This window comes from Cenococcum geophilum, assembly GCF_001692895.1.
Source record: "Cenococcum geophilum 1.58 unplaced genomic scaffold K441scaffold_9, whole genome shotgun sequence".
NCBI classification, from domain to species: Eukaryota; Fungi; Ascomycota; class Dothideomycetes; order Gloniales; family Gloniaceae; genus Cenococcum; species Cenococcum geophilum.
The window spans coordinates 1,608,004-1,620,003 of NW_027137567.1; the positions used below are offsets into that span (position 1 = coordinate 1,608,004).

The 12,000-nt window shown below is 34.8% G+C and overlaps 2 protein-coding genes across 2 annotated transcripts; both read left to right on the forward strand.

The window, feature by feature from the left end:
* Window positions 1-1,220: 1,220 nt before the first annotated feature.
* K441DRAFT_547185 (uncharacterized protein) lies at window positions 1,221-1,400 on the forward strand (the record flags this gene model as incomplete). Its single annotated transcript, XM_067642899.1, has 1 exon — window positions 1,221-1,400. A coding segment is annotated over one exon (180 nt), but the record flags the coding sequence as incomplete, so codon positions are not given.
* Window positions 1,401-6,826: 5,426 nt separating this feature from the next.
* Window positions 6,827-7,003, forward strand: K441DRAFT_546518 (uncharacterized protein; the record flags this gene model as incomplete). Its single annotated transcript, XM_067642867.1, has 1 exon — window positions 6,827-7,003. A coding segment is annotated over one exon (177 nt), but the record flags the coding sequence as incomplete, so codon positions are not given.
* Between the last annotated feature and the right edge of the window lie 4,997 nt (window positions 7,004-12,000).

Here is a 12,000-nt window from a genome sequence, read left to right on the forward strand (position 1 = left end):
CAGACGAAATGACATACGCCCTATAACTTAACTCCCTCCTACTTATTAATATAAGACGTATATCTAGCTCCTATATATAAGTAGGGCTAGAACTAGGCCCTAGTATACAGCCCTATACTTTAAGCCTATTATTTAGCTTAGAGTTAAGAGGATATTAGTATAATCTAGCACTTTAGTACTTGCCAGCTTAGCTATCCGAACGCCTCTATACCTACAATAATCTGCTAATAAATTTTTTTATAGGCAATTAGCGTTCTATTCTTATTTTCTAGGTTATTTAAAGCCTCTAATTTTAGACCTACACATACTTTCACACGAATCTCTTTACTCTTTAATATTTTTAGTCTTTTAGTTTGTCTAAGTTAAGGTTAAGAATACAGTATATAGTTAATTAAAGACAATTATACGCTCGGCTTTAAGAACACTCCCCTAGCGTTTCTAGTATCTATAAAATCGTGTCCCTAGCAATATGTTCTATATATAATATATAAAACGATTGCCAGCCTTTATATATAAGTTTTTATAGCTTTATATATTGCAGCTGATCTAGCTTCTAACGCTAGAATAGAGTGAGATTAGCGACGACTAGAAGAAGGAATTTAAGAGATAACGCGATATTATTCACTCTTATTTTAAAGGCCATAGGTTAATAATAGACGATAAAGAAGATAAGGCTTTCTAAAACCTTATTAATCACTATAACGCTTATAACAATCTAGAGAAAGTTCAATATTTAAAGGAGATGCTGCTTAACCTCGTTTAAGGTAAGACCTAATAAGATATACTTACCGAGAAAATATTATAGGAAGGATAGGAGATATTAAGATATAGAATTTAGATATACTACAGGCCTTAAGAAGCTCCTAGATATAACTTAGTAATGGTATAGTAGTGCTTAATAAATTGTCTCCCCTGTAGATATTTATGGGAGCTAGGTAATTCTATAAGCTAGGTGATTGTATAAATAGGGTAGTTGTAGAAGCACGGTGCTTATAAAAGCTAAATAATCCTACGTTTTAATAGGCAACCTTATAATGAACGAGGAAGACAACAATCCTTCTTAGCTGGTATTCTTAATCGACTTTAATCTTGCGATTAAAGAGCAGTAGGAAGGGCCTTTAGGAGCGCGAGGCAAGACTAGTATAAGAGCGTTTATGGCGATTAAAGTGCTCTTAGGCGAGATATACTTAGCTTAGTATGATTTTAAGTTGTTTTTTTAGGTTCTATTCTGGATATATATTTACTATAATAGACCTAATAAGAAAGGTAACGTTGTTAATAGGTTTAATAAGTGGAATTCTATAAATATAGAAGAGCTAGCTAAAATAAAAAAAGGGGCAGTAGTTAATAAAGAGGATTTTCTTAAGACTGCAGGTAATAACTTTTTACTATACTATTAGCTACTAATCTCTTAGGTTAATAGATTGCGGAAAGTAGTATTTCCAGGCGGTAGGAGGCGAAAGGGAAAGGATAAAAAACTTCCTTTTTAAATAAAGGAGGTGCTTTAAGAAGTAAGGAAGGATCTAAAGGTGCTAGTAGAGTAGATAGAATAATATTTTATTGCTCTTCTACCGTATAAGTAAAGTTTTACGGAGATTTAGGCGGCTAAGGCTAGGTAGTAGCCTTAGTTAAAACGCATATAAAATAGTATAGGGCGAGTTATCTAGGCTAAATAAACCCGGGAAAGCAGATAACCCAATCTTCCGCTAGATTATTAGGTCCCTATACCCTACTATCCCATATAGGCTTTATATTTCTATAAAATATATAATCTACTCCCTAGCCTATTAGAAGCAGCCTTATACCGCCTAAATAAAGGCTGTAGAAGAATTAATCCCCTACTTTAACCAATCCCCTACTTAAATAAGTCCCCTACTTAAACAAATCCCTTACGGGAGCCAATGCCTACGTATTTCGCCGCCCTATAGGAACTAGTCCCCTACTCTAACAAATCCCCTATAGGATCTAGTCCCCTACTCTAATAAATTCCCTACGCCAACAAATCCCCTACTTTAATAAATCCCCTACTTTAACAAATCCCTTACTCCGACAAATCCCCTATAGGTGCTAATACCTATATATTTTGCCGCCCTATAGGAACTAATCCCCTACGGCTTGTATTCCCATACGGCTTTTACTCCCCTATAGGAGCTAGGAGCTATTAGCTACGTCTACTACTCCCTTATAGGAACTAATCCCCTACAGCTCCCGTTCTTATATCCTAAACTAAAATTATTATCTAGTATATAGTAACCGTATATTCTACTACCCTATAAGAACTATACCCTATAGCTCCTACTTCCGTACGGCTTTTACTCCCCTATAGGAACTAATAGCGATTTCTTTTACTCCCCTACGGAAACTAATCTCTTATAGCTTGCGGTTCTCTACGGGGATTAATACCCGCCTTCTTTATCGCCTTATAGCTTTTAATTCCTTATAGGAACTAACGCTTATATCTTCTACTCCCTTACGGGAACTAATGCCCTATAGCTTCCGTTCTCTTATTTCTAGATCTATAAGTAATTCTCCTACGCTATAGCCTACTGCATGGGCCTTATTATTATAGGAGTAAGCAAGTATATAGGCTTATGCCCTATATAGAAATCTTAAGAATAAATCGCTTTTTGCTATGGAAACCCGCTTACGTAACTAACTCTGTTTAGTAATATTGGATTCCACGTTTTAGGATTAAGGCTATATATCTATATTACGTCAAAGCTGTATAATATAAAGTTATTGGTATATATATATATATGTATTACTAGCCAATAAATAGTATAGTTAAGTAGCATACTGCCTCTAACTATTAATAAGTATAAATAGGAAAAAATATAAAGAAGAAAAGAAAAAGATAGCTAAATCCCAAACGTATATCTGCCCACGCGCTAAAAAGGTATATATTCTATAGATCCCTAATGCCCTAGTAAATTTAAGAGAGCTAAGTGTAGGACTATATATTATCAAACTTACCTCCTCCCATAAAATCACGCTAAAATTCTACGTTTATACTAATAGCGAATTCCAGATATAATAAGGACACTTACGTCTCTTTATAGCTAGCTAATGCTTAAGCTATAAAAATAGCATTTTTAATCTAGATCGGAAAATTAATTAGCTTGGCTTTACTGTAGACATAAAGGCTCTTATCTCTTAGCTATTAAGATCCTTCCCTACTAGAATATTAAGGTCCTTTTCCATAAAATCTGCGGCTCCTTTTGTCGTGCTTGCCTTATTAAGGAAACTCCTCTAAACTACCTCTTAAGCGTTCCAATCTAATAGACCGTACCAGAGCGCAAGGTGTATTCTACTTGCAATAGCTTCGTCGATTATCTTTACCTGGTTAGTTATAAGAAATAAGATTCCTTTATAGTATTTAAGCTTACGCAAGAATACACAAATAAGGGCATTATAATGGATATTATTAGTAGTACGCTGTTCTACGAATACATCCGCCTTATTAAGGAGTAGGGTGGCTTTCTAATAGGTTACTATCTTAAAGATAAGAGAAAGCTTCTCCTTAAGTGCATCCGCGGTCGTGCCTAATTCTCTAATAGAGATTTACTTGGTTAGAAAGAACTGCAATTATAAGGAAATAAAGATGTATAATGTAAAGTAGTCTTATAAGGTATTCTAATATTGCCTCTACTATTAAGGTCTTACCAATACTAAGCAGCCCACTAATTTGGTTATCTTAGTAAGGTAATAGTATAACTATTATTTTATAATAGAGGCATAGTAATATACTATAGGAGGGTAACAAGTCCGCGTCTTTTGCCCAATACAAAATTATCTAAGGTAGGGTAAGAGTTCTAAGATAAGTAGGTTTTACTAAGAGTTTAAATAACCTCCTTCTACTAAGTAGGAATCCTAAGGTTATTAAAGGAAGAATGGTTCTATATAATATTGCTAATATTAGCAACTACGAACTTAACTATAATGCGTTAGCAAATGCCGCTTACGTATAAATAAAGATAACGTACGCTAGAGCTTATTACCTAGACTAAAACCTAGCACAGTTAGGCTGCTAATTAGGAAATCTTAATCCTTTATTTTAGTTGGATCTATATCTATCCTCTTAATTTAGTCTTTCCTTTTAATTAAGCCTTTTATAAAATTAAAGATGGCTAATAAGTCTAGTGTTCCTGGCGACTTGTTAATTTATAGTCTAGCGTAATTAGGGTTAATTTGCCGAAAATACGCCGTATTAACTATAATTCGGCTCTTAATAAAGACTTTAATCTTATTGCCGTCTTTATCCTTATAGAAGGCAGTCCCTTAATACTAGCGGTAGTGGACGCCTCTTAAGTTATTAAAAATTTGACTATATCCAATTAGCCGTGCTCTAATCTCGCTTGATTTCCAGTAGTACTCCAAAGGAAATGCCTAAAGGAGGTCTATCCGTTTCGTTTTACGAAACTTCTTAATAGTAAGCCCGAGGGCGGCTTCCCTAAACACTTTCCCATTAAAATTAAAGTAGCGATAGTCTAGATAGAAGTACTTAGTTCCGCTTAATCTTATTTTTTCCTTACTATAATTAAACTTAACGCATCTTAGTTTACTAGTACTAGGATAGGTAGTATAGACCTTTGAGTTCGGCTTAAAGAGAGCCCAGAGTAGATTATACGTAATTTTATAGTTCTTAAGAAGGGGTTTAAGGCGTTTAGTTATAAACGCGTAGGTGGTTTTAATAAAGCTAATTAAGAGGTCTAAATGTTTTAAATACACTTCGTTCTTAAAGTTGATATTTATACTACTTTAATATAATTCTAGTTCTAGGAGAAAATTATATAGGAGGTTCTGTTTAACCTATGCGCGGTATAAGCTAGTGAGTTTTAATAGCGGAGATTTTCCGCACTAAAGGCTTGTCCTCTCTTAGGTAGATTTTATAAATATCTTTAAGGACCTTCCTTAGAACGTCTCGCAACCCCTCTAACTTAATATTGATATAAAACGTAGAGTCTTTAGTTTTCTTATCTATAATTTATTTTTAGTAATTAAAGACACTTATAAAGAGTATTATACCTACTAATTTAAATATAATTAATAAACACGTATTAGTCCAGTTTATTAACCTCTCCTATTAGGGCTACTAGCTTAGTAATCTTATACTAATAAGCTCTCTTATCCTAACTATAAAGAAATAGTATTAGTAGGACTATATATATACGACTGTAAAGATATACACTTTGTTTACCGTCTTATACTCTAACCTAAAGGCTTATAATATTGCTTTAGTTTTAGGGGTTTCTAAGGCTAGTAGCTTAACAACTAGGCCTCCTAGGGTAGAGGTAGAGGTAAATAACGTATTTGTTGCTGTAGCTACCTTTAGTAGCTTTAAGAATTATAGAGTATACTAGATAATAAGGGGCTGCTAAGCTGGTAATAGAGTAGGGCTGCCTAGAGGAGTATTTAGGGTCTTTAATATAGTCTATATATTGCCTTAAAGGTAAAGCTAATTTAAAGTATAAGATTAGAGAAATAGCTAGAGGAGGTTAATAGTACTAGTCTTTAGAGGAAAATTAGAGTAAGGAGCTAAGTATAAATAGTATCGTTTCTTTAAAAGATCCGCCTTCTTTTATACCCTTTAATAGGACCTAAGCTGCTGCTATACCGCGAACGTTTACTAGAACCCGCTTTATACCATATAAATACCTCCCCCTATTTATCCTAGGAGACGCTATATTAATATCACTTCTAATATAGCACAGAACTTAACTAAGTAAAGGTATATAATCTTGCTGTAACTACAGAAATAGAACTATAGCTCGCATTTAGTATCTTAGTTCTAGCACTAGAGCGATATAGTAGGAGATATAATAGATATACAGTTGTATATATAGTAGAGGCTTATAGCTATCTAATATTATTTAAACTGGAAATAATGTGGGAAGGGATATAATTGGGACCCCGCCAGAACTTTAATAGGTAGCTTATACCGCGGATCGCGGCTTAAATTCTATAATGTTATAAAAGAAGGATTGTTCCGATTAATACGTAGGAGCTAGGTAAATGGTTTTAAAGGATATAAAGAAGTACTAGAGGTGGAGGAAGAATAGATACCAATTAGTGCTTGCCTCGCTTTAGCTTATTCCATTCTACTACATTCCACTATATTTTATTCCACTTTATTACAATTCTATATCTTGCTCCATTCCATCTCACTCCATAACTATTCTATTTTCCCTTATGCAATATAAAAGAAGGTAGATATAATGGCTCTAATTAATATTGTATATAGGATCTAGGTAGGATGTCTTAGATTAAGGTAAAGAGAGTATATATATATTAGAACCAATAAAGCTTAAAAGTATATTAAAGTCTAAAACTTAGCTAAAATAAGATAAAATAAAGTGAAATAAAAGATTGGCTAAAAAAGTCTTTATAGGGCTACTAACGACTAATCCCTATATAACACGCTATAATATATAAGCGCTAATATTGGAATCTAGATCTATATAAAACTATATTTTACCTATACCCATCTCATTTTATTTAATATTGCATTTCGCTTTATTAAATTTCACTCTATTATATAAAGAGGGTCACTAGCCATAATATTCTAGATCCTATAGACCAACATATAACTTCTAAGGCGGGTTAGTTAACCCTACTAAGTTCTAATACGGAAATTAATAGATTCCTTATTAAGATTAATAAGAAAGTTAATTAATTAAAAATAAATGGTATAATGCGTGGCGATTAAGCACTCTTAAAAAACTCCCGTCTTAACTTTATTTGGGGCGAGCCTATTAAGGAGCCTAGCGGCCAAAATGTAACAAAATAGCGGAAGGCCTAAGCCCGTCGCGTATATATGGATATTTAGGATGCAAACAATTATGTCTTTCTTACTGTGGTATTAGTTATCCCGCTAACGGAATATACTAAAATAAGCTTTAATATTGTTGTGGAGTACCTTACTTGCCTTAAAAACTATAAACCGTATCGTCTAAACTTAAGGCCTATAGCCAAAAAGTTCTTTAAGTCAACAGCCGTAGAATAGGGCTTTACTAGTAGCTGTAGTTACCTTAGTTTTATATAAGCCTTATTTCCTTAAAGTACGAACCCTTCTTTTATATATAATATTATACTAACTAAATTAGTATATATTAAGCTCCAACCTACAAAACGTAAGTAAGATAAAGGTATATAAACCTCTATTCCCTATTTAAGGAGAGAGTATAACTAATTATAGTAGCGTTACTAAATTAATAAGCTAGACCTAATAGAGAACCTCAGTTAACTAGAGCCTAAGGCCCAGGCTTAAGTGTGCAATAATTGATTAGTTATATAATTGGTGCTTAGTATTAACTACTACTAGGGTTAGCCTAAGACTCTTAGTTATTAGAGAGGCATTTTAAAGCTCTAATCCCTTAGGACGTTTATAAAACGCTTAATATAGTAGTAGTAATTCTTGATTAACGTCTGATACGGATCCTATCTAGGCCTACGCAGACTACTCCATTATAGGGGGAAAACTTGTAATTTATAGGAAGAAAACCCTGCAGTTTGGGGGAGGAAAAACCCTATAAGCCACCTTAGTAGGATGAAAAACCCCAGTTTGCCATGTTTGTCCGTAACGGCGGCCCTGCGGGCCTACGGCTACGTCCTGTCCTCCTTAGATGTTTGAACTCCTTGGGAACCACTGCTTTCTTCTCTAGCTTATCCTAGCTAGGGTTCACTACGTCCTAGCTAGGCCTTGCCGTTCGATTGCTGTATACTTATGGTTGTATTCCATATTTTGACCACCCCCCGTATGCTATCTCTTGTTGACCATTGCCATATACGCCATGCCTCCCCCCCCCTAAGGCCTATCGAAGGCGTAAGGGGGATTTATCCATAAACCACTATACCAAAGGGCGAGCGGGACGTGTGTGCCTGAGTATCTTTTATGCCTAGGCCCCAGTCACTAGGCCCTCGCCAAGGGTCACCACTCCTTAAGAGGAGACAGGAAAACCGTACGGTGTTGTCCAGGCTGCCAGGTAGTATTTGCAGGTAGTTATATATTAGCTAGTAATATAGTAGAGTTTAACATGCCTACTTATTTAAGCCTCTACCCTAGTTTTCTAGTGCTTTAGTCCTAGTCTGTAAGCAGTTGGCTGCCACCACCACTCGTATAGGGAATTTCACCATTCTTTTGAATATCTTATAACGGGTTATTAGCCCAAGTACCAGTCTGCCCCCCAGCAGTCTGTATAAGAGTCTCCTCCTAGAGTTGGTACGCTTTTGCATAGCTTGGGAGCCTTCCATAGCCTCTGGTTTCACGCCTTTTCTATTATTTCCGCCAGCATAGGCATAAGCTGCCATTTCCAGGGGTCGCAACTCCCGTCTTACGCGCCTACTGGCGTAATCCTGTAAAGGCGTCGTGGCTATATTCTGTACAGGTAGTTATATATTAGCTAGTAATATAGTAGAGTTTAACATACCTGCTTATCTAAGCCTCTACCCCAGTTTTCTAGTGCTTTAGTCTTAGTCTGCAAGCAGTTGGCTGCCACCACCACTTGTATAGGGAATTTCACCATTCTTTTGGATATCTTATAACGGGTTATTAGCCCAAGTACCAGTCTGCCCCCCAGTAGTCTGTATAAGAGTCTCCTCCCAGAGTTAGTACGCTTTTGCACAGCTTAGGAGCCTTCCATAGCCTCTGGTTTCACGCCTTTTCTATTATTTCCGCCGGTACGGGTATAAGCTGCCATTTCCAGGGGTCGCAACTCCCGTCTTACGCGCCTACTGGCGTAATCCTGCAAAGGCGTCGTGGCTGCATCCTGCAATGCAGACTTAGGCGCACTTTCTACAGTTAGGCCCAGCCAAAACCTTCCTGCCTAAGTAACTCCTGTTTGAAACGCTTAATATATAAGTCTTAGGTACTCGTTAATTTATTACTTATATATCTTAGAGCAAGATTTGTTATAAAAGGAAAGTACGATCTTATCTAATAATCCTAAAACCAACGGTTAGATACCTTATTCCCTAAATTTAATATATTAATGCTTATTTAAGACAGACGCCTCTTCTAAGAGTCCTCTAAGCGCCATTATACTAGTATATTATCAAGTTATAAATAAACCATCATTAAAGCATCCCCGGTTAGAATTATAGCAAACTCTAGGTCTATAAAATAACCTTTAATAAGATGTCGTATCTGTAGTTAATATTAAATAGGAAATCTAATATTACTAGGGGAGGGCTAGTACTTTTCTTTCTTATTTATAAGGCGCTATATAATTAAAAATCTTCTTAAGCTATTTTGTACCGGGATAAAGACGAGTAATTTATAGAGAAAGGAAAAGGAGAGCGGAGGACTAGCGGTTATAAATTACCTGTCTATATATATGCCAAAGGACAATAAGGACGCTCTTTTGTTAGTTAAAATCGGCCATAAGAACGGATAAAATATCTTTAATTTATTTAGTTTAGGGGACTAAGATACTCTAGAGTTTTAAGGAAATACTATAGAAGAAGCTATAGATTAACTCTTATCTATAAATAAATAGTATATATCGCTTCGGATTACTACTTACTACTACCTCTTCTCTAACTTAATCCGTGCCCTTATTATATAATATTTATACCTAGTAAAAACCCCTCTTATTACTTTTTTATCTTTTATACCTAATTCTTTAACTAGCTTCCCTTCGCCATCTTTAATAATATATAATCCGCCTTTAAATGTTATAGTTATATCCTCCATTATCTTAAATTTATAAGCTCCGATCTCCTCCTATTCCCTATTAAGCGCCTTATCCCTAGCCTTAGCGGATATAACCCGTATAGCTAGAAGTGCGACCGCGTAAGTTAGCGGGGCTAGTGGCTATAAAGGAGAGGCGTTCTATAGACGTGAAATATTAAGTAAATATTATCTTTTATAAAGCGTTTTTAATTATAGATAGCCGTCTAAGGAGAAATAGCGGCTAATTTAGGAATTTATTTTAGAATAAAAGGTTGTAAAGTATATATATATTAAAGCACAACTATTATAGAAGATATAAGTAATTAGGCACACGCTACGCGGGGTAAAATAGCTAAGCTAATATTTACCTTAATAGTAAGAATAGAATTGCTAGATAACTAGAAGAGGCAGAACGTAAGAAATATAAAAAGAGGTGGATTATAGGCTTAAATGGAGAGCGGCTTTACGGAACTGCGTTGCGAATAATTAGCGAAGTAGGGTTAAAGGAAATTTATAAGGGAAAATAGAGGTATTGCTGCAGCTAATAGGTTTATGGCTGCTTAGACATTAGTGCCTAACAAAAAGGCTTATATAAAAGAATTGCTAAGCGGCTACCTCTTAGGCTAAGCTGCGGCCGGATTTACCCTACCCTACTATTAAAGCTTTCTAGCATAGAACATTATGTGTATAATTAGGCTACTAGCTAAATAGTAGAATGGGTAAGGCGTCCGCTATAACGCGCATTTTAGCTGTATATTAGAGTTAATAGATATATATAGCCCCTCTGCTAATAAAATATCTTATAAGGATTGAATTCTCGTGGCTTATTCTTATTTATAAGGCAAATTAACTAAAAACTAAGTTTCTGCAGCTAGTTTATGCGCCTCTATATTATATACATAAGTTAATTAATTATTAACGCCTGACTTTATGTTATTTGTACTGCCGCTCGGTTTCAGCTATATTATATAATTTTAATTAGCTGGCCAAGTCGTGAACGGAGTTTCAGCCTTACGTTCTCTATCGTTTATAGCACCGCCCTTAAAAAAGTGATGCTCTTGCGGACCTTCTTATGCAGCCCTTATATTAGGAAATGCGCTATAAATAGATTAAGCTAGAAATGGAATATATGATAAGAAATGTTAACCGCTAACTAGCACTAAAAAGACTAGTCCTATTAGTAGCGCCAATTAGGACAATATATAGCTCGCACCTTTACGCACCTTTACATAGTTATATTAGGAAATAATATTTATAAAAACGTCTTTTTACCTATTATATGGTTCTTCTAGGTAACAAAGTTACCGCGGCCACCCTTCTAGTTTTCCAGCTTACTGCCCTTAGTTAAATTTGGTTAGCTATAAGTTTCTAATTAGCTTTCCTTATTCCCAAGAACAGTAGATATTAAAGTCGATTAGTAAGTAAGCCTTAGAATACTCTATACTAAGAACTAATATAAGAAGTATATCTAGTTATGCCTTATTCTATATACACGCAGAAATAAGTCCGATATTCTTACGGACACTTTAAGGACGGCAAATTCATTAAATGTTCGAATTACGCTAGAACGGATATGAGGTATTCTAGCAATATAATTTAGTATATAAATATGAAAACATTGATATATTTATATAGAGCGTGTTTAAGAAGCGGATAATTATATTAAAGAATAGGCTGCGAATACTAATAACACCTAAAGAGGGCATAAGAGCCAGCAACAAGCGAATAATAATAGGCTATTAAAAAGATATCTTTAGTATTCTAAGCTCCCTATACTAGCATTAATTAGGTTAGATAAAGGAAGTAATAAGTATATATTAAGTAAGGCGAAAAGTCTATAGTTTACCGGTCCTCTAGTAGAAGGTCTATATTCTAGCTATATCCTATAATCCCCTACCCCTAACGCGTCTACTAGCTTCTAAGTAAGCTTAATAGTTTCCTCTAGCTCTAACTTTGCGTAGTTTTTATTATCCCGGAAAGTAGCCGCCTTAAAATCTATAAACTTCGCTTTCTTGCCTTTAATTATAATATTATACTTATTTAGGTCTTTATAGACGACTCTTACGGTATATAACTATAGTATAGCATCTTTATAGATCTCTAGATCCTTTATATCTAGGTAACGGCTATTAAGAGCTTCTATCAAAAAGCCTATAACCCAACTTTTTATTTCTTTATAAACGTAGCCTAAGAACTTTAGCGTAAATATAAACCTATATATCTTAAGAGCACTATAAGCCTTAATCTCTATATAAAGAGCTTTAAGCTTATACCTAAATCTAGCAATCTTTAAAATGTATATATTCCCTTACATACCTATAAATAAAACT